This window comes from Talpa europaea (genome assembly GCF_964194135.1).
Source record: "Talpa europaea genome assembly, chromosome: 9".
Taxonomy (NCBI): Eukaryota; Metazoa; Chordata; class Mammalia; order Eulipotyphla; family Talpidae; genus Talpa; species Talpa europaea.
In genome coordinates this window covers 117,854,695-117,877,442 of record NC_140076.1, presented here as the reverse complement: position 1 = coordinate 117,877,442, position 22,748 = coordinate 117,854,695, and the positions used below count along the sequence as shown (strand labels likewise).

Here is a 22,748-nt window from a genome sequence, read left to right as displayed (position 1 = left end):
AGACGGCCTCGGAGACACGTTAAGGGCTGAGGGGCAGGGAATGAGGCAGACACGCACTCTTCTTTTTGGTGCAAGTATCTCCTCCTGAGGGACTCAGCAGGTCTTGATTTATTTATTTTTAGCAAGCAGAAAAATCCCATTATCATGTGCAAAGAAGAAACAATCAGTGTATTCTATTCCCAGGGACTACTGGCTCCTACGGGCCTCAGCTAGACGGTGGGTGGGCTTCAAGGTTAATGGATAAAAACTAAGCCTTACACTGAAACTCATTATTTCTGTCCAGACAGTGACCTAAGACGGTCGGGAGCCGCCAGTACCCCCCTGTCCGCCAAAGCCCAAGCATCCAGAGACTCTTCTATGCGTACGGCCTTCAGCCAGGAACTGGCTGCTGCTCAGCTCTCAGAACGTCTCTACCTGGAAACTCCTTAACACAGTTAACTGCATTCAAAAACTTTCCCAAGAAACTTCCAAAGAGCCAATGGAGGACTGACTGTCACGGCTGTGCGGGGCTGCGTGTCAGGCATGCGCAGTCCATTGTCCTCGAGTGTCAAGTGGGGCAAATTGTTTAATAACTAATTTCTAGACAGACAATTTCCCCGCCATTGACTTATAATATTCTTACACACACACTTTGTTGCCCCGTGTACTTTCCGAGAAGTTTTTTCTTATATGGCCAAGAACAAAAAACAAAGGGATGTTAAACCTTCAGCCCCACGCTGTGAGGCCCTTTGACTTAGCCGCTGGCCGGTGTCTTATCTGCGGGGGCAGCAAGGCCCCTGCAGCCCCGTCCAGGGGCAGGTCCCGCGTCTTCTCCTGCCCCTGGGGGCGGCCGTGAGGCTGCTGTCCTCACCCTCCCTCTCCGCGGGCAGACCCGTCTCCGCACCTCAGGGGCTGGTGGCCACCCTCCCTTTCAGGGCCCGACGCCGGCTTATATCCTCCTTCACGCAGCCCCGCCCACGAGCCTGATTGGGCCATTTTTCACTGCTGCGGCTGATTGGCCATTCACCCACCAGCCCATCGCACCTGATTGGCCCATTCCCGACCCAGGAAGTGGCTTTACATGAAAGGGCTCTGAGCCGCAGACGTCAGGACTGACTTGTGGCGAGAGGCGGGTCCTGGTAGCAAAAATCTGATTGGGCCATTGAACACCAATCAGCTCCCAGCTCGCACCTGATTGGCTCCTGCCACGATCCAGGAAGCACGCTGTTCCATAAAAGGCCTCTGGGGCGCCCCTGCCTCAAGGCCTCGTGGTGGCGCCGCGGGGCGGAGACAGCCCCGCCCCTGCCCAGGTCGGCGCGAGCCCGCGGGCCGGTGACCGTTCCAGCCCGACGAGGAAGAAGGAGGGAAGACTCCATGCCAGCCGCCACGGAGAGGGGAACAGAGCATCCAGCAGCCGCCCTGCACGGAGGGACGAGGCGCCGCGGCTTCGGCACCGCCGCGCCCGAGTCTCGTGTCTGACGGGCCTGAAGGGACCCCCCGGGCGGGCCGGGCGTCTCCCCGGGCCGCGTGTCGTGGGGGTCGCCCGACAGCGCACAAGGGGCCGTGAGCGCTGGGTGTCCCCGCCACGGCCTCTGCGGGGCCAGGAGTGACCACCGCTCCTGCCCGGCGCTGCCCGGCACTCCTGGTGGCCGGCGGAGACCGTCGCCGGGGCTCTCCGGGCGAGCGGCCGCCAGGGTGGCACAGCGAGCTCTCCGTTTCCCTGTTTGTAAATCAACCCGTGGAGGCTGTTCCTGGGGCCCGAGGCCTCTTGCAATTGTGCATGTGGGTGAGGCCCACAGACAGTGGCCCGTCCTCTCGTGGGCCCCGACCTCTGTTAGGCTCGAGCCCGCAGGCCCTGCTGTGCGGGTGTCGCCTGCTCTAGCCCTTGGTCTTGGTTTTGGGTCTTTGGCCTTTGAGGGCGTCTGGTGGCTCTCTGGGCTCAGGACCCGGGTAGGGCAGCAGCTGTTCTGTCCTTCCTTCCATCTGGCTCCTGCCTTGTTGCCCTTTTGCCCAGTTGGTGCCTGTTTTATTCAGCTATTTATTTATTTATTTATTTATTTACTTATTTATGTATTTTAAAAGATTTATTTACCTTTTTTATACAAGAGCTTGGGTACAGGCCAGAGGCAGATGAGGGTGAGAGGATTCGCCAGGGACAGAGTGGAGAACCGAGCAGCAGATGACAGAAATAACTGCTGAGGGGAGCAGCGGGGGCGACAGGAATGGTCTGCTGCTTCATGTGGGATTCTCGCTGGCCTGGATCGAACCCATGCTGCAGAGGCTGTGGACATCTTCACAACGAGGCGCTCAACCTGTTGTGCCACCAGGGAGACCCTGCCCCTGTTTCATACCACTGTGAACCCACACTCACCACCACTATGAACACACACACACAAACATGAACATACACACTCATATCACACTTAGTGCTGAGGTGCTGGGTATTCCCCAGGGAGGAACAAGACAGTTATTCTTCGCAAAAATCTTGGAAACATTTTTATTGAGTCACTGATTATTTTTTCCCATCACGGTTTCCATCACAGAACTGCAGGACCCTCTCCGCAGGCCTCTTATCACAGTAGCCCCCACCGAGACCCAGGCCCTTCCGACCCTAGTGCCCCCTCCGTGTCCCTGCTGCTGCCTGCCCCGGGGAGCCTCCCCCTCGCTGGCTGGAGACTCAGCCTGCAGTTGGCCTTGCCTGGCCCTTCTGTCTCCTCTGCCCACATGCTTGTGGCCCTGCCTGGCATTTGTTTTTCTCCCTCTGACTGATTTTGCTCACCAACTGCCCTTCGTGCTACCTACATGCTGCCTCGATGGCAAGTTTATTGTTTGTGATAGCTGAGTATTGTTCCATTGTGTGCATGTGTGTGCTGTGTGACTGTGTTATGTATGTGAATGTGTGTGTGAGTGTTGTATGTTGTGTCTAAGACTTTTTCTTGTGCATGATTGTGTGTTGTCTTGAATGTGTGTGAGCATGTTTGTGTGTGTGTGTATGTGTGTGTGAATATGTTACTATGGGGTATGTGTGTGAGCATGAGTATGTGTGACGTATGTGAGAGAGAGAGTGTGTGTGTGTGTGTGTGTGTGTGTGTGAGACATCTACTCAATCTGCTGTGTGTTCTGGGCAGTTGGCTCCTCCCACACCTGGGCTGTTGTCAGCAGCTCAGGTGAACACAGGGGTGCGGGCTTCCTTTTGAAGTAGTGTTTAGTACTTTGGGAGGGTTGGAGCAGAATTGCTGGCCAGAGAGAGGGCAGGCCCATTTGTGATCTCTGAAAAACTGCCTCCCTGTTTTCTATGGGGCTGGATGTCTCTCCCCACCCACAGGGGTCCTTCTCCTTTCAGATCATTCTAGTAGCTATCGAGGGACAAAAGGGGAAGGGCAAGACTGAAAAAGCTCGGGGGACATTCCTCAACATTCCTCAACACAAAGATATTGGCTCCAGGGAAACATTCTCCATGGTGGACACGCAAATCACAGCAGAGCACAGCGTGGCTGGCGCCCTGAGGTGTGAAGGGAGTTGATGCAGGGCTGAGGCTGGCTCTAGCAAGATGATCCTCCTGTCAGGTAGGGCAACAGCTGCAGGTGGCGAGGTAGGGACCCCATAGGACACACAAGGGACGCCAGCACACGCCTGCACACATAAGAGAAGCACACCTGGGTGCATGTTACACTGATGCCCTCATGGTGGGGTTCCTGGGGGAGACCAGGCAGGTGGTGTGTGCCAAGGTGCATGTCCCTGGGCTGGAGAGCAGGAGGCGGGCTCACCCGAAATAGTCAGGAGCCTGGGAAGAGCAGGAGGGGCTGGGCTCGCACCCTCTATTCTACATGAATGTAGTGGGTCAACCATACACAGGAAAATCAATGCTTTTCTAGAATACTAAGATGGGAGCCATCAGTCTTAGTGGATGCTGCAGGTTGATGTGTGGTGGCCTGTCTTTCCACGGGGTCCGTCTCCTTCTGTGGGTGTCTCAGCCAGGATGTTTTGGGAAAGCCCACAAAGGAGATGGAGCAGCCCCCACCCAGAGAGCTGGCGCCAAGCCTGGCCGCGTGGGCAGATGCGGCCCCTCCTGACCTGTCCTTGTTCGGCGCCCATGGAGGGGAGAGTCAAGCTTATGGCACCCTGTGTGGAGACCACGAACTGGCCTGCTGGTGTCTTTGAAGAGTCCCCAACCCCCAGTCTCATCCTGGCCGATGGTCAGTGATGTCTCTGCACAGTCTGGCCGCCTGAGGCCACCATGTTCCTGGGTGGCTCCCAGACCTCAGTGGGAGGTGCAGCTCTGGGCTTGGGGTCCTCCCACCCTGATGGATGATGAGAAATGGACAAGAATCACAAGATGCTGTGTCATCATGAACGGTCTAGGTGGGGTGACTCTATGTGAAATGGGGGAATTGATGAAGATAACTTTGCTGTTTCTGCCTTGTGATAGAGAGTTAGAACACTTGAAAGACACAGTGTAAGCAAGAGACACAAGTGTGCATTTTTGAGAAATGACATGCAGCACGTCAAGGAGGGCAGCAGATCTGAGTGAAAGGCGAGAGGAGCCATCAGAACAACCCACACAGGACCTTGTTCTCCAAATGAAACTGGGTGCACCTGGCCCTCTGGCCCCTGCATGGGAGGCGCCCCTCTGCCTGCCCAGGGTCCCTTACCTGTGCTCTCCAGGTGTGAACATATCATGGTGACAAGGAATTCTGCCAGAAGGGGAGCCAGCGCACCCCTGGAGCTTCGGTTGCAGGTTCCGCTTTGGTTCTGTTATTAGTCACTGAGGGCGCCGCTTACTGAGCCCAATTCATCAACCACCAGAGGCCTAGATGTCTGAGACACACTCATACACTCACAGTCAAACACTCACACACACACACACACACACATACACACTCACACATGGGGTTGGTGCCATCCAGGTTCAGGACAGTGTCCCTTCTGGGTTTGGCACAACCACAGTAGAGAAATCTTTGCTTTGGCTCTCAGCAGGGGTGGCAAGCGGTGTCCCTGTGCCAGGGAGATGGGAGACCAGCAAGCACAGACACGGGAGGCATCTACCTGCGGAGCCTGCCCAGGGCCCTGGTGACAGCTCCCTGCATGTCCCGGTTCCTCAGGCAGTAGATGACGGGGTTCAGGGTAGGGGGCAGCAGTGAGTACAGTGCAGACCCGAACACATTCAGGGAGGATGATGATGTGTGGCCGATCCCCAAATATGTGACGGCTGCAGAGGTGAGTAACAGGGTTACCACTGAGAGGTGGGGCAGGCAGGTGGAGAAGGTCTTGAACCTGCCCTGGGTGGACGGAATCCTTAGGACAGTGGAGAAAATGTGCGCGTAGGACACAACCATGAAAACAAAGCATAAGAAAGATAAACCACAACTGCCCATGATGAAGGCGTATTCCAGCCTCTGTTCCCCAGGACAGGCGAGCGCAAGCAGCGAGGGGATGTCACAGAAGAACTGGTGCACGACGTTGGACCCACAGAAATGCATGGACAGGGTCCCCACCGCGTGCAGGGAGCCGTAGACGCAGCCACTGATCCAGGAGGCTGCTGCCATCCTCACGCAGGCGGCCCTGCTCATGAGGACCCCGTAGTGCAGTGGGTGGCAGATGGCGGCGTAGCGGTCATAGGACATCACCAGCAGCAGTGCGAACTCCGAGCCCACGAAGGCGATCACCAGGAAGACCTGCGCGGCGCAGCCTGGGAAAGAGATAACTGGGCTGCTGGTCAGCGTGTTGGCCACGGACTTGGGCACGGTGGTGGAGATGAAGCAGATGTCAGCCAGTGACAGGTTCTTGAGGAAGAAGTACATGGGGGTCTGCAGGCGCTGTTCCGTGGAGGTGAGGGCCATGATGAGCAGGTTGCCCATGACGGCGGCCAGGTACGTCAGGAGGAAGATGCTGGTGCAGAGCCTCTGCAGTGCCCGGTCCTCGGGGAGCCCCAGCAGCAGGAACTCTGTGACCGGAGTCACGTTGGAGATGCCATCACCCATGGTGGGGCTGGTCTGAGGCAACATCAGAAAAGGGCTCATAAAGAATCTGTCTTCTTATCGGCTCCACCTTGGGCTCTTATCGTTCCCCAGGTTTGCTGCTCCTGAGTCACCACCAAGCTTGGCTCCTGCAGGCACAAAGCAGCTTCCAAACGGGCCCTAAGGACTTGAGGACGGTCTGTGACAGCACAGCCTGGAACTGCTGCATCGGCCAGAGAAATGTCACTGACAAACCCACAAGGAAAGGAACTTCTGACTTGGCTGCGGTACGTAATGTAGCAAGACAATGTTGCAGCAAACAGAGCAGGATGTGTCCAGTCAGAGGGGAAAGCTGCCTCAGCTCCCAGGAACTCACCTGGAAATTTCAGCCTGCAGAGTCCGGGGCTTCTATTTTGTACTCTGCCGACCTGGTCAAGCTCTGGTGAGCAGGCGAGGGGTTGGGGCCTCCGTTCCCCAGGTGAGCTGGTCCACAGGCCCCCATGGGGTGGCCAGAGCCTCAGCAGCACGGAGGCCACGACCTGCCCAGCACACCTGCTCAGCTGTGGGAGACGTGACAGGCCACAAGGAGCTACTGGTCCAAGCTGGATTTCAGGACCCGAGCAGGGGCAGCTCCATCATCAGCTCCGAGCAGTGTTGTCTCTGGCGACTTGGCTGCCCTCCTGTGCCCGCGAGCTAATATGTGCAGGAGCCGGGGCCAGCTCTGCTGCTGGAGCAGCTCACTGGGCCTGCTGGGACCTGCCTCCCTGGCTAGGGTTGGTCTCTATACCTGGGGGCTTTGTCCCGAGGAGAGGCTGACATGGCCCTCTGTCCCTCGGGGGGAGACCTGGACGAGTTGACCTGTGTCCAGAAGGGTGCACGTGGCTGTCACTCACTGCTCAGCCGTGGCATCCCGGGCTCAGCTTCTGCTCGGCCAGGCTCAAGGACAAAGGAGACTTATATGGGCTGAGCCTGGTCGTGGGTGCCCCAGAGACCAATTAGCACAAAGCTGACGAGCTGAGTGTGATAGCCCTGCGCTGAGGGCACCACAGCCTGTCCATGGAGGCCACCTGGTGGGCCAGGGTGCCTGATCCTCCACCCAACCAGTCGTCCAGCTGTGGGACCTGATGACCCGGACGGACTTCACTGGCCTCTGAGGGGGAGTGTGGGTCAGGACTGGCATTGGGAGTGACCACGGCATCCTCCCCCTGCCCTGGGCGGTGGCCATCCCCTCTGTCCTGGCTGAGTGTGACTGACCCCACACACGACAGCCGGCAGAAAAGGACAATGTGGCGTTCCTGCGTCTGCATCTGATTTCTCATCCAGGGAGAAATTCTCAGACTGACCTGTGTGTGTGGCCACATGTTCCGTGTATTTGCAACACACAGACAAACACGCACATGTGTGTAAATACAAAGTGCAGAACATGATGCATCTGTCCCTTACCGGGCTCTTCCCATGAGTCTTGCACCTGATCATTTTCCCCTGAACAATTTCCAGAACCTATGTTAACAGTAGTACAGACGGTAACCCTGTTTGTAAAGGCTTATCCTTCAGGCTGTGGAAGAAAATTGTTTAAAATCGCCCTGATTTTTAAAAAGTGCAAGTAAACTGTGAAAAGATTACATTTTTAAAAAAAATTTTATTTGTTTATTTACACAAGCACTGGGTACAGTCAGAAACGTGGGAGGGCGAGAGAATTCACCAGAGCCAGAGCGGGGAGCAGAACAGGCAGACTGACAAAATACCCTGCTGAGGGGAGCAGCGGGCGGCAGGAGAGGTCTATGGGCCATGTGGGATCCTCACCAGCGGCTGGGGATCAAACCGGCACTGCAGAGGTTGCAGGCAGGTTCGCAACCCAGTGGTCAACCGCTGCACCACCGGGGAGGCCCTGAACAGATTACATTTTTGTAGGTGCAAGCAAATGATTTTGTTCAATACATTACTGAGGATAATTAGCTGAAAAAGTAGCTTCATCCCCAGCTGTACCAAAGTGGGCAGAGTTGGGCCCAAAAGTGCTGTATTGATGCAAACATATTCCACTGGGAGTTTTTTCATGTTTGAATTTTACTTATCTTTTTCCTGAAACCACCTCCCTAAGTGTTGAGGCCTCCTGTGCCAGTCCGGGACCGTGCTGGGCCCACATCACCTGGAATGAAATCTCAGACCCAGCAGTGCGGGTGCCGGGCGGCTTAGGATCCACCCTGCACCCAAGGAGCTGAGCGAGAAAACGCTCTGAGTGAAATATAAGCACATGCGAGTGATTTGTACGAAGAAAACTTCAGAATTATGAAGAAAAATCTGAGAGACCCTGTAGTGGGACTCTGGGTGCCTGTGGGGGGCGATGGATGGTGTTCCAGGGGCCCCTCCCACCCCTCCGTGGCCTATTAGTTCAGGGGCATCCAGTCAGCACCCCATTTGGCTGAGCAGATGCCTCATTTTCTCCAACACCTTGGACAAACACCGCTGTGCAAGCGCACCACCGTGAACGGTCATGCCACCGTGAACACACATCCATGAATCACAGGCCATGAACACCCGCTGTGCACATGCACAGTCCATCAGGACACGCCTGGTGCCATGAACACTCACCGCCACTGTGACACAGAACAGCTGCCACCATGAACACACAGCACCATGGACAGACACGCTTGCCATGATGAACACTCACACTCACGTGTCACCCTAATCAGCCGCCTCAGGGTGGCGTGAGGCAGGAGCAGGCAGGGCCACAGGAAGCCACAGGGTCTCTGGGCCAGAGCCACCAAAAAGCCCCAAAAGGCCGAAATGCAAAACTGCGAACTCTGGCCTAGCAAGGACAGGGCCCTGTGAGGGGATAGCCCCTGGCTGCGGGTCTCTCCTCATGTGCACACGTGCATGAGGCCTCAGGGGGTCAGTCACAAGCAGGGGAACAAAGGCCTCACTGTACCCACAGTGGCGGCGGGTCACCCAGGTACCAGCCACACACAGCTCTTTGAGGTGGCAGGCGCCGGGCCTCTGGGCTCCTCTAGGGCCACATCAGAGCACGGCCCCATCTGCCGCAGACCAGCTTTCGGCAAAATGTCGTGTCAGGGGTTCCTGAAAGGATGAGACGGCCTCGGAGACACGTTAAGGGCTGAGGGGCAGGGAATGAGGCAGACACGCACTCTTCTTTTTGGTGCAAGTATCTCCTCCTGAGGGACTCAGCAGGTCTTGATTTATTTATTTTTAGCAAGCAGAAAAATCCCATTATCATGTGCAAAGAAGAAACAATCAGTGTATTCTATTCCCAGGGACTACTGGCTCCTACGGGCCTCAGCTAGACGGTGGGTGGGCTTCAAGGTTAATGGATAAAAACTAAGCCTTACACTGAAACTCATTATTTCTGTCCAGACAGTGACCTAAGACGGTCGGGAGCCGCCAGTACCCCCCTGTCCGCCAAAGCCCAAGCATCCAGAGACTCTTCTATGCGTACGGCCTTCAGCCAGGGACTGGCTGCTGCTCAGCTCTCAGAACGTCTCTACCTGGAAACTCCTTAACACAGTTAACTGCATTCAAAAACTTTCCCAAGAAACTTCCAAAGAGCCAATGGAGGACTGACTGTCACGGCTGTGCGGGGCTGCGTGTCAGGCATGCGCAGTCCATTGTCCTCGAGTGTCAAGTGGGGCAAATTGTTTAATAACTAATTTCTAGACAGACAATTTCCCCGCCATTGACTTATAATATTCTTACACACACACTTTGTTGCCCCGTGTACTTTCCGAGAAGTTTTTTCTTATATGGCCAAGAACAAAAAACAAAGGGATGTTAAACCTTCAGCCCCACGCTGTGAGGCCCTTTGACTTAGCCGCTGGCCGGTGTCTTATCTGCGGGGGCAGCAAGGCCCCTGCAGCCCCGTCCAGGGGCAGGTCCCGCGTCTTCTCCTGCCCCTGGGGGCGGCCGTGAGGCTGCTGTCCTCACCCTCCCTCTCCGCGGGCAGACCCGTCTCCGCACCTCAGGGGCTGGTGGCCACCCTCCCTTTCAGGGCCCGACGCCGGCTTATATCCTCCTTCACGCAGCCCCGCCCACGAGCCTGATTGGGCCATTTTTCACTGCTGCGGCTGATTGGCCATTCACCCACCAGCCCATCGCACCTGATTGGCCCATTCCCGACCCAGGAAGTGGCTTTACATGAAAGGGCTCTGAGCCGCAGACGTCAGGACTGACTTGTGGCGAGAGGCGGGTCCTGGTAGCAAAAATCTGATTGGGCCATTGAACACCAATCAGCTCCCAGCTCGCACCTGATTGGCTCCTGCCACGATCCAGGAAGCACGCTGTTCCATAAAAGGCCTCTGGGGCGCCCCTGCCTCAAGGCCTCGTGGTGGCGCCGCGGGGCGGAGACAGCCCCGCCCCTGCCCAGGTCGGCGCGAGCCCGCGGGCCGGTGACCGTTCCAGCCCGACGAGGAAGAAGGAGGGAAGACTCCATGCCAGCCGCCACGGAGAGGGGAACAGAGCATCCAGCAGCCGCCCTGCACGGAGGGACGAGGCGCCGCGGCTTCGGCACCGCCGCGCCCGAGTCTCGTGTCTGACGGGCCTGAAGGGACCCCCCGGGCGGGCCGGGCGTCTCCCCGGGCCGCGTGTCGTGGGGGTCGCCCGACAGCGCACAAGGGGCCGTGAGCGCTGGGTGTCCCCGCCCCGGCCTCTGCGGGGCCAGGAGTGACCACCGCTCCTGCCCGGCGCTGCCCGGCACTCCTGGTGGCCGGCGGAGACCGTCGCCGGGGCTCTCCGGGCGAGCGGCCGCCAGGGTGGCACAGCGAGCTCTCCGTTTCCCTGTTTGTAAATCAACCCGTGGAGGCTGTTCCTGGGGCCCGAGGCCTCTTGCAATTGTGCATGTGGGTGAGGCCCACAGACAGTGGCCCGTCCTCTCGTGGGCCCCGACCTCTGTTAGGCTCGAGCCCGCAGGCCCTGCTGTGCGGGTGTCGCCTGCTCTAGCCCTTGGTCTTGGTTTTGGGTCTTTGGCCTTTGAGGGCGTCTGGTGGCTCTCTGGGCTCAGGACCCGGGTAGGGCAGCAGCTGTTCTGTCCTTCCTTCCATCTGGCTCCTGCCTTGTTGCCCTTTTGCCCAGTTGGTGCCTGTTTTATTCAGCTATTTATTTATTTATTTATTTATTTACTTATTTATGTATTTTAAAAGATTTATTTACCTTTTTTATACAAGAGCTTGGGTACAGGCCAGAGGCAGATGAGGGTGAGAGGATTCGCCAGGGACAGAGTGGAGAACCGAGCAGCAGATGACAGAAATAACTGCTGAGGGGAGCAGCGGGGGCGACAGGAATGGTCTGCTGCTTCATGTGGGATTCTCGCTGGCCTGGATCGAACCCATGCTGCAGAGGCTGTGGACATCTTCACAACGAGGCGCTCAACCTGTTGTGCCACCAGGGAGACCCTGCCCCTGTTTCATACCACTGTGAACCCACACTCACCACCACTATGAACACACACACACAAACATGAACATACACACTCATATCACACTTAGTGCTGAGGTGCTGGGTATTCCCCAGGGAGGAACAAGACAGTTATTCTTCGCAAAAATCTTGGAAACATTTTTATTGAGTCACTGATTATTTTTTCCCATCACGGTTTCCATCACAGAACTGCAGGACCCTCTCCGCAGGCCTCTTATCACAGTAGCCCCCACCGAGACCCAGGCCCTTCCGACCCTAGTGCCCCCTCCGTGTCCCTGCTGCTGCCTGCCCCGGGGAGCCTCCCCCTCGCTGGCTGGAGACTCAGCCTGCAGTTGGCCTTGCCTGGCCCTTCTGTCTCCTCTGCCCACATGCTTGTGGCCCTGCCTGGCATTTGTTTTTCTCCCTCTGACTGATTTTGCTCACCAACTGCCCTTCGTGCTACCTACATGCTGCCTCGATGGCAAGTTTATTGTTTGTGATAGCTGAGTATTGTTCCATTGTGTGCATGTGTGTGCTGTGTGACTGTGTTATGTATGTGAATGTGTGTGTGAGTGTTGTATGTTGTGTCTAAGACTTTTTCTTGTGCATGATTGTGTGTTGTCTTGAATGTGTGTGAGCATGTTTGTGTGTGTGTGTATGTGTGTGTGAATATGTTACTATGGGGTATGTGTGTGAGCATGAGTATGTGTGACGTATGTGAGAGAGAGAGTGTGTGTGTGTGTGTGTGTGTGTGTGTGAGACATCTACTCAATCTGCTGTGTGTTCTGGGCAGTTGGCTCCTCCCACACCTGGGCTGTTGTCAGCAGCTCAGGTGAACACAGGGGTGCGGGCTTCCTTTTGAAGTAGTGTTTAGTACTTTGGGAGGGTTGGAGCAGAATTGCTGGCCAGAGAGAGGGCAGGCCCATTTGTGATCTCTGAAAAACTGCCTCCCTGTTTTCTATGGGGCTGGATGTCTCTCCCCACCCACAGGGGTCCTTCTCCTTTCAGATCATTCTAGTAGCTATCGAGGGACAAAAGGGGAAGGGCAAGACTGAAAAAGCTCGGGGGACATTCCTCAACATTCCTCAACACAAAGATATTGGCTCCAGGGAAACATTCTCCATGGTGGACACGCAAATCACAGCAGAGCACAGCGTGGCTGGCGCCCTGAGGTGTGAAGGGAGTTGATGCAGGGCTGAGGCTGGCTCTAGCAAGATGATCCTCCTGTCAGGTAGGGCAACAGCTGCAGGTGGCGAGGTAGGGACCCCATAGGACACACAAGGGACGCCAGCACACGCCTGCACACATAAGAGAAGCACACCTGGGTGCATGTTACACTGATGCCCTCATGGTGGGGTTCCTGGGGGAGACCAGGCAGGTGGTGTGTGCCAAGGTGCATGTCCCTGGGCTGGAGAGCAGGAGGCGGGCTCACCCGAAATAGTCAGGAGCCTGGGAAGAGCAGGAGGGGCTGGGCTCGCACCCTCTATTCTACATGAATGTAGTGGGTCAACCATACACAGGAAAATCAATGCTTTTCTAGAATACTAAGATGGGAGCCATCAGTCTTAGTGGATGCTGCAGGTTGATGTGTGGTGGCCTGTCTTTCCACGGGGTCCGTCTCCTTCTGTGGGTGTCTCAGCCAGGATGTTTTGGGAAAGCCCACAAAGGAGATGGAGCAGCCCCCACCCAGAGAGCTGGCGCCAAGCCTGGCCGCGTGGGCAGATGCGGCCCCTCCTGACCTGTCCTTGTTCGGCGCCCATGGAGGGGAGAGTCAAGCTTATGGCACCCTGTGTGGAGACCACGAACTGGCCTGCTGGTGTCTTTGAAGAGTCCCCAACCCCCAGTCTCATCCTGGCCGATGGTCAGTGATGTCTCTGCACAGTCTGGCCGCCTGAGGCCACCATGTTCCTGGGTGGCTCCCAGACCTCAGTGGGAGGTGCAGCTCTGGGCTTGGGGTCCTCCCACCCTGATGGATGATGAGAAATGGACAAGAATCACAAGATGCTGTGTCATCATGAACGGTCTAGGTGGGGTGACTCTATGTGAAATGGGGGAATTGATGAAGATAACTTTGCTGTTTCTGCCTTGTGATAGAGAGTTAGAACACTTGAAAGACACAGTGTAAGCAAGAGACACAAGTGTGCATTTTTGAGAAATGACATGCAGCACGTCAAGGAGGGCAGCAGATCTGAGTGAAAGGCGAGAGGAGCCATCAGAACAACCCACACAGGACCTTGTTCTCCAAATGAAACTGGGTGCACCTGGCCCTCTGGCCCCTGCATGGGAGGCGCCCCTCTGCCTGCCCAGGGTCCCTTACCTGTGCTCTCCAGGTGTGAACATATCATGGTGACAAGGAATTCTGCCAGAAGGGGAGCCAGCGCACCCCTGGAGCTTCGGTTGCAGGTTCCGCTTTGGTTCTGTTATTAGTCACTGAGGGCGCCGCTTACTGAGCCCAATTCATCAACCACCAGAGGCCTAGATGTCTGAGACACACTCATACACTCACAGTCAAACACTCACACACACACACACACACACATACACACTCACACATGGGGTTGGTGCCATCCAGGTTCAGGACAGTGTCCCTTCTGGGTTTGGCACAACCACAGTAGAGAAATCTTTGCTTTGGCTCTCAGCAGGGGTGGCAAGCGGTGTCCCTGTGCCAGGGAGATGGGAGACCAGCAAGCACAGACACGGGAGGCATCTACCTGCGGAGCCTGCCCAGGGCCCTGGTGACAGCTCCCTGCATGTCCCGGTTCCTCAGGCAGTAGATGACGGGGTTCAGGGTAGGGGGCAGCAGTGAGTACAGTGCAGACCCGAACACATTCAGGGAGGATGATGATGTGTGGCCGATCCCCAAATATGTGACGGCTGCAGAGGTGAGTAACAGGGTTACCACTGAGAGGTGGGGCAGGCAGGTGGAGAAGGTCTTGAACCTGCCCTGGGTGGACGGAATCCTTAGGACAGTGGAGAAAATGTGCGCGTAGGACACAACCATGAAAACAAAGCATAAGAAAGATAAACCACAACTGCCCATGATGAAGGCGTATTCCAGCCTCTGTTCCCCAGGACAGGCGAGCGCAAGCAGCGAGGGGATGTCACAGAAGAACTGGTGCACGACGTTGGACCCACAGAAATGCATGGACAGGGTCCCCACCGCGTGCAGGGAGCCGTAGACGCAGCCACTGATCCAGGAGGCTGCTGCCATCCTCACGCAGGCGGCCCTGCTCATGAGGACCCCGTAGTGCAGTGGGTGGCAGATGGCAGCGTAGCGGTCATAGGACATCACCAGCAGCAGTGCGAACTCCGAGCCCACGAAGGCGATCACCAGGAAGACCTGCGCGGCGCAGCCTGGGAAAGAGATAACTGGGCTGCTGGTCAGCGTGTTGGCCACGGACTTGGGCACGGTGGTGGAGATGAAGCAGATGTCAGCCAGTGACAGGTTCTTGAGGAAGAAGTACATGGGGGTCTGCAGGCGCTGTTCCGTGGAGGTGAGGGCCATGATGAGCAGGTTGCCCATGACGGCGGCCAGGTACGTCAGGAGGAAGATGCTGGTGCAGAGCCTCTGCAGCGCCCGGTCCTCGGGGAGCCCCAGCAGCAGGAACTCTGTGACCGGAGTCACGTTGGAGATGCCATCACCCATGGTGGGGCTGGTCTGAGGCAACATCAGAAAAGGGCTCATAAAGAATCTGTCTTCTTATCGGCTCCACCTTGGGCTCTTATCGTTCCCCAGGTTTGCTGCTCCTGAGTCACCACCAAGCTTGGCTCCTGCAGGCACAAAGCAGCTTCCAAACGGGCCCTAAGGACTTGAGGACGGTCTGTGACAGCACAGCCTGGAACTGCTGCATCGGCCAGAGAAATGTCACTGACAAACCCACAAGGAAAGGAACTTCTGACTTGGCTGCGGTACGTAATGTAGCAAGACAATGTTGCAGCAAACAGAGCAGGATGTGTCCAGTCAGAGGGGAAAGCTGCCTCAGCTCCCAGGAACTCACCTGGAAATTTCAGCCTGCAGAGTCCGGGGCTTCTATTTTGTACTCTGCCGACCTGGTCAAGCTCTGGTGAGCAGGCGAGGGGTTGGGGCCTCCGTTCCCCAGGTGAGCTGGTCCACAGGCCCCCATGGGGTGGCCAGAGCCTCAGCAGCACGGAGGCCACGACCTGCCCAGCACACCTGCTCAGCTGTGGGAGACGTGACAGGCCACAAGGAGCTACTGGTCCAAGCTGGATTTCAGGACCCGAGCAGGGGCAGCTCCATCATCAGCTCCGAGCAGTGTTGTCTCTGGCGACTTGGCTGCACTCCTGTGCCCGCGAGCTAATATGTGCAGGAGCCGGGGCCAGCTCTGCTGCTGGAGCAGCTCACTGGGCCTGCTGGGACCTGCCTCCCTGGCTAGGGTTGGTCTCTATACCTGGGGGCTTTGTCCCGAGGAGAGGCTGACATGGCCCTCTGTCCCTCGGGGGGAGACCTGGACGAGTTGACCTGTGTCCAGAAGGGTGCACGTGGCTGTCACTCACTGCTCAGCCGTGGCATCCCGGGCTCAGCTTCTGCTCGGCCAGGCTCAAGGACAAAGGAGACTTATATGGGCTGAGCCTGGTCGTGGGTGCCCCAGAGACCAATTAGCACAAAGCTGACGAGCTGAGTGTGATAGCCCTGCGCTGAGGGCACCACAGCCTGTCCATGGAGGCCACCTGGTGGGCCAGGGTGCCTGATCCTCCACCCAACCAGTCGTCCAGCTGTGGGACCTGATGACCCGGACGGACTTCACTGGCCTCTGAGGGGGAGTGTGGGTCAGGACTGGCATTGGGAGTGACCACGGCATCCTCCCCCTGCCCTGGGCGGTGGCCATCCCCTCTGTCCTGGCTGAGTGTGACTGACCCCACACACGACAGCCGGCAGAAAAGGACAATGTGGCGTTCCTGCGTCTGCATCTGATTTCTCATCCAGGGAGAAATTCTCAGACTGACCTGTGTGTGTGGCCACATGTTCCGTGTATTTGCAACACACAGACAAACACGCACATGTGTGTAAATACAAAGTGCAGAACATGATGCATCTGTCCCTTACCGGGCTCTTCCCATGAGTCTTGCACCTGATCATTTTCCCCTGAACAATTTCCAGAACCTATGTTAACAGTAGTACAGACGGTAACCCTGTTTGTAAAGGCTTATCCTTCAGGCTGTGGAAGAAAATTGTTTAAAATCGCCCTGATTTTTAAAAAGTGCAAGTAAACTGTGAAAAGATTACATTTTTAAAAAAAATTTTATTTGTTTATTTACACAAGCACTGGGTACAGTCAGAAACGTGGGAGGGCGAGAGAATTCACCAGAGCCAGAGCGGGGAGCAGAACAGGCAGACTGACAAAATACCCTGCTGAGGGGAGCAGCGGGCGGCAGGAGAGGTCTATGGGCCATGTGGGATCCTCACCAGCGGCTGGGGATCAAACCGGCACTGCAGAGGTTGCAGGCAGGTTCGCAACCCAGTGGTCAACCGCTGCACCACCGGGGAGGCCCTGAACAGATTACATTTTTGTAGGTGCAAGCAAATGATTTTGTTCAATACATTACTGAGGATAATTAGCTGAAAAAGTAGCTTCATCCCCAGCTGTACCAAAGTGGGCAGAGTTGGGCCCAAAAGTGCTGTATTGATGCAAACATATTCCACTGGGAGTTTTTTCATGTTTGAATTTTACTTATCTTTTTCCTGAAACCACCTCCCTAAGTGTTGAGGCCTCCTGTGCCAGTCCGGGACCGTGCTGGGCCCACATCACCTGGAATGAAATCTCAGACCCAGCAGTGCGGGTGCCGGGCGGCTTAGGATCCACCCTGCACCCAAGGAGCTGAGCGAGAAAACGCTCTGAGTGAAATATAAGCACATGCGAGTGATTTGTACGAAGAAAACTTCAGAATTATGAAGAAAAATCTGAGAGACCCTGTAGTGGGACTCTGGGTGCCTGTGGGGGGCGATGGATGGTGTTCCAGGGGCCCCTCCCACCCCTCCGTGGCCTATTAGTTCAGGGGCATCCAGTCAGCACCCCATTTGGCTGAGCAGATGCCTCATTTTCTCCAACACCTTGGACAAACACCGCTGTGCAAGCGCACCACCGTGAACGGTCATGCCACCGTGAACACACATCCATGAATCACAGGCCATGAACACCCGCTGTGCACATGCACAGTCCATCAGGACACGCCTGGTGCCATGAACACTCACCGCCACTGTGACACAGAACAGCTGCCACCATGAACACACAGCACCATGGACAGACACGCTTGCCATGATGAACACTCACACTCACGTGTCACCCTAATCAGCCGCCTCAGGGTGGCGTGAGGCAGGAGCAGGCAGGGCCACAGGAAGCCACAGGGTCTCTGGGCCAGAGCCACCAAAAAGCCCCAAAAGGCCGAAATGCAAAACTGCGAACTCTGGCCTAGCAAGGACAGGGCCCTGTGAGGGGATAGCCCCTGGCTGCGGGTCTCTCCTCATGTGCACACGTGCATGAGGCCTCAGGCCCCAGGAACCACCACTGTGGGGGTCAGTCACAAGCAGGGGAACAAAGGCCTCACTGTACCCACAGTGGCGGCGGGTCACCCAGGTACCAGCCACACACAGCTCTTTGAGGTGGCAGGCGCCGGGCCTCTGGGCTCCTCTAGGGCCACATCAGAGCACGGCCCCATCTGCCGCAGACCAGCTTTCGGCAAAATGTCGTGTCAGGGGTTCCTGAAAGGATGAGACGGCCTCGGAGACACGTTAAGGGCTGAGGGGCAGGGAATGAGGCAGACACGCACTCTTCTTTTTGGTGCAAGTATCTCCTCCTGAGGGACTCAGCAGGTCTTGATTTATTTATTTTTAGCAAGCAGAAAAATCCCATTATCATGTGCAAAGAAGAAACAATCAGTGTATTCTATTCCCAGGGACTACTGGCTCCTACGGGCCTCAGCTAGACGGTGGGTGGGCTTCAAGGTTAATGGATAAAAACTAAGCCTTACACTGAAACTCATTATTTCTGTCCAGACAGTGACCTAAGACGGTCGGGAGCCGCCAGTACCCCCCTGTCCGCCAAAGCCCAAGCATCCAGAGACTCTTCTATGCGTACGGCCTTCAGCCAGGGACTGGCTGCTGCTCAGCTCTCAGAACGTCTCTACCTGGAAACTCCTTAACACAGTTAACTGCATTCAAAAACTTTCCCAAGAAACTTCCAAAGAGCAAACGGAGGACTGACTGTCAGGCTGTGCGGGGCTGCGTGTCAGGCATGCGCAGTCCATTGTCCTCGAGTGTCAAGTGGGCCAAATTGTTTAATAACTAATTTCTAGACAGACAATTTCCCCGCCATTGACTTATAATATTCTTACACACACACTTTGTTGCCCCGTGTACTTTCCGAGAAGTTTTTTCTTATATGGCCAAGAACAAAAAACAAAGGGATGTTAAACCTTCAGCCCCACGCTGTGAGGCCCTTTGACTTAGCCGCTGGCCGGTGTCTTATCTGCGGGGGCAGCAAGGCCCCTGCAGCCCCGTCCAGGGGCAGGTCCCGCGTCTTCTCCTGCCCCTGGGGGCGGCCGTGAGGCTGCTGTCCTCACCCTCCCTCTCCGCGGGCAGACCCGTCTCCGCACCTCAGGGGCTGGTGGCCACCCTCCCTTTCAGGGCCCGACGCCGGCTTATATCCTCCTTCACGCAGCCCCGCCCACGAGCCTGATTGGGCCATTTTTCACTGCTGCGGCTGATTGGCCATTCACCCACCAGCCCATCGCACCTGATTGGCCCATTCCCGACCCAGGAAGTGGCTTTACATGAAAGGGCTCTGAGCCGCAGACGTCAGGACTGACTTGCGGCGAGAGGCGGGTCCTGGTAGCAAAAATCTGATTGGGCCATTGAACACCAATCAGCTCCCAGCTCGCACCTGATTGGCTCCTGCCACGATCCAGGAAGCACGCTGTTCCATAAAAGGCCTCTGGGGCGCCCCTGCCTCAAGGCCTCGTGGTGGCGCCGCGGGGCGGAGACAGCCCCGCCCCTGCCCAGGTCGGCGCGAGGCCGCGGGCCGGTGACCGTTCCAGCCCGACGAGGAAGAAGGAGGGAAGACTCCATGCCAGCCGCCACGGAGAGGGGAACAGAGCATCCAGCAGCCGCCCTGCACGGAGGGACGAGGCGCCGCGGCTTCGGCACCGCCGCGCCCGAGTCTCGTGTCTGACGGGCCTGAAGGGACCCCCCGGGCGGGCCGGGCGTCTCCCCGGGCCGCGTGTCGTGGGGGTCGCCCGACAGCGCACAAGGGGCCGTGAGCGCTGCGTGTCTCCGCCCCGGCCTCTGCGGGGCCAGGAGTGACCACCGCTCCTGCCCGGCGCTGCCCGGCACTCCTGGTGGCCGGCGGTGACCGTCGCCGGGGCTCTCCGGGCGAGCGGCCGCCAGGGTGGCACAGCGAGCTCTCCGTTTCCCTGTTTGTAAATCAACCCGTGGAGGCTGTTCCTGGGGCCCGAGGCCTCTTGCAATTGTGCGTGTGGGTGAGGCCCAGTGACAGTGGCCCGTCCTCTCGTGGGCCCCGACCTCTGTTAGGCGCGAACCCGCAGGCCCTGCTGTGCGGGTGTCGCCTGCTCTAGCCCTTGGTTTTGGGCCTTTGGCCTTTGAGGGCGTCTGGTGGCTCTCTGGGCTCAGGCCCTGGCAGGGTCGGCTGTTCCACCCTCCTTTGATCGGGCTCCTGCCTTGTTGCCCTTTTGCCCAGTCGGCCCCTGTTTTATTCAGTTATTTATTATTTATCTATTTGTTTACTTTTTAAGATTTATTTATTTATTTTTTTATACAAGAGCTGGGGTACAGGACAGAGGCAGGGGAGGGTGAGGGGATTCACCAGAGACAGAGGAGGGAGCAGACCAGGAAGACGACAGAAATACACTGCTGAGGGGAGCAGCGGGGTGCGACAGGAGAGTTTTGTGGTGCCATGTGGGATTCTCGCTGGTCAGCCAGGATCAAACTTGTGCTGCAGAGGCTGTGGACAGCTTCACAGTGTGGCGCTCAACCCACTGTGCCACCAGGGAGGCTCTCCCCCTGTTGTAATACCACTGTGAACCCACACTCGCCACCACTATGAACACACACACACAAATGTGAACACACACACTCACACCACTCTTAGTGCTGAGGTGCTGGGTATTCCCCAGGGAGGAACAAGACAGTCATTCTTTGCAAAAATCTTGGGAACATTTTTACTGAGTCACTGATTAGTTTTTCCCATCACGGTTTCCACCACAGAACCGCAGGACCCCTCTCCTCAGGCCTTTTATCACAGTAGCCCCCACCGAGGCCCTTCCGACCCGAGCGCCCCCTCCGAGTCCCTGCCGCTGCCTGCCCTGGGGAGCCTCCCACTCACTGGCTGGAGACTCAGCCTGCAGTTGGCCTTGCCTGGCCCTTCTGTCTCCTCTGCCCACATGCTTGTGGCCCTGCCTGGCACTTGTTTTTCTCCCTCTGACTGATTTTGCTCACCAACTGCCCTTCCTGCTCCCCACATGCTGCCTCCATGGCAAGTGTATTGTTTGTGATGGCTGAGTAGTGTTCCATTGTTTGCGTGTGTGCTCTGTGACTGTTATGCATGTGAATGTGTGTGAGTGTTGTATATTGTGTATGTGTCTGAGACTTTTTTAGCGCATGAATGTGTGTTGTCTTGAATGCGTGTAGCATGTTTGTGTATATGTATATATGTGAGTGTGTTGTGTGTGTGTGAATATTTTGCTATGGGGTATGTGTGTGTCTGAGTGTAATTGTGTGAGCATGAGTGTGTGTGACGTATGAGAGAGTGTGTGAGTGTGTGTGTGTGTGTGAGAGACATCTACTCAATCTACTCTGTGTTCTGGGCAGTTGGCTCCTCCCATGCCTGGGCTGTTGTCAGCAGCTCAGGTGAACACAGGGGTGCGGGCATCCTTTTGAAGTAGTGTTTTGTTCTTTGGGAGGGTTGGAGCAGAATTGCTGGCCAGAGGGCAGGCCCATTTGTGATCTCTGAAAAACTGCCTTCCTGTTCTCCACGGGGCTGGACGTCTCTGGCCACCCACACGGGGTCCATCTCCTTTCAAATCACTCTAGTAGCTCTTGAAGGATAAGTGGGGAAGGGCAAGACTGAAAAAGCTGGGGGGACGTTCCTCAACACAAAAAAATTGTCTCCAGGGAAACTTTCTCTGGACACACAAATCACAGCAGAGCCCAGTGTGGCTGGCACCCTGGGGTGTGAAGGGAGTTGGTGCAGGGCTGAGGCTGGCTGTGGTGAGACGACCCTCGTGTCAGGTAGGGCAGCAGCCACAGGCGGCGAGGCAGGGTTCCCACCAGATGCAGAGGGGATGCCGGCACACACCTGCATACACAACAGAAGCACACCTGGGTGCATGTGACACCAATGCCCTCATGTGGAGTCCCTGGCGGGAGCCCAGGCAGTTGGGTGTGTGCTGAGGTGCATGTCCCTGGGCCAGAGAGCAGGAGGTGGGCTCACCTGGCACAGCCATGAGCCTGGGAAGAGCAGGAGGGGCTGGGCTCGCACCCTGTATTCTACATGAATGTACTGTGTCAACCATACACAGGAAAATCAATGCTTTTCTAGAATACTAAGAGGGGAGCATCAGTCTCGGTGGATGCTGCAGGTTGATGTGTGGCGGCCTGTCTTTCCACGGGGCCCGTCTCCTTCTGTGGGTGTCTCAGTCAGGATGGTTTAGAAAGCCCACGAAGGAGACGGAGCAGCCCCCAGCCAGCGAGCTGGTGCCAAGCCTGGCCGCGTGGGCAGATGCGGCCCCTCCTGACCTGTCCTTGTTCGACGCCCATCGAGGGGAGAGTCGAGCTCATGGCGCCCTGTGTGGAGGCCGCGAGCTGGCCTGCTGGCGTCTGTGAGAGCCCCCAGCTCCCAGTCTCGTCCTGGTGGATGGTCAGTGATGTCTCTACACAGTCTGGCCATGTGAGGCTGCCATGTTCCTGGGTGGCTCCCAGACCTCAGTGGGGTGCAGCCCTGGGCTTGGGGGTCCCCCACCCGAGAGATGAAGAGAAATATCAAGAATCACATAATGCTGTGTGATCATATATGGTCTTATGTGGGGTGATTCTATGTGAAATGGGGGAATTGATGAAGATAACTTAGCTGTTTCTCCCTTGTGTTAGAGAGTGAGTTAAAACACTTGAAAGACACTGTGTAAACAAGAGAACACAAGTGTGCCTTTTCGAGAAATGACATGCAGCACGTCAAGGAGGGTGAGGGTGGCAGATCTTAGTGAAAGTTGACAGGAGCCATCAGAACAACTGACACAAGACGTTTTTCTCCAAATGAACCTGGGTGCACCTGGGCCCTCTGGCCCCTGCGTGGGAGGCGCCCCTCTGCCTGCCCAGGGTCCCTTACCTGTGCTCTCCGGGTGTGAAGACATCATGGTGACAAGGAATTCTGCCAGAGGGGGAGC

At 56.6% G+C, this 22,748-nt stretch overlaps 2 protein-coding genes across 2 annotated transcripts; both read right to left on the bottom strand.

Moving 5' to 3' along the window:
- Window positions 1–4,928: 4,928 nt before the first annotated feature.
- Window positions 4,929–5,960, bottom strand: LOC311176898 (olfactory receptor 14A16-like; the record flags this gene model as incomplete). The annotated part of the gene is made up of 1 exon (XM_084242534.1): window positions 4,929–5,960. The coding sequence occupies one exon, from the start codon at window positions 5,958–5,960 to the stop codon at window positions 5,022–5,024; it is 939 nt and encodes a 312-aa protein (XP_084098660.1). The 3' UTR covers window positions 4,929–5,021.
- Window positions 5,961–13,950: 7,990 nt separating this feature from the next.
- Window positions 13,951–14,982, bottom strand: LOC311176896 (olfactory receptor 14A16-like; the record flags this gene model as incomplete). Its single annotated transcript, XM_084242531.1, has 1 exon — window positions 13,951–14,982. One exon carries the CDS (start codon window positions 14,980–14,982, stop codon window positions 14,044–14,046), a length of 939 nt encoding a protein of 312 aa, XP_084098657.1. The 3' UTR covers window positions 13,951–14,043.
- Between the last annotated feature and the right edge of the window lie 7,766 nt (window positions 14,983–22,748).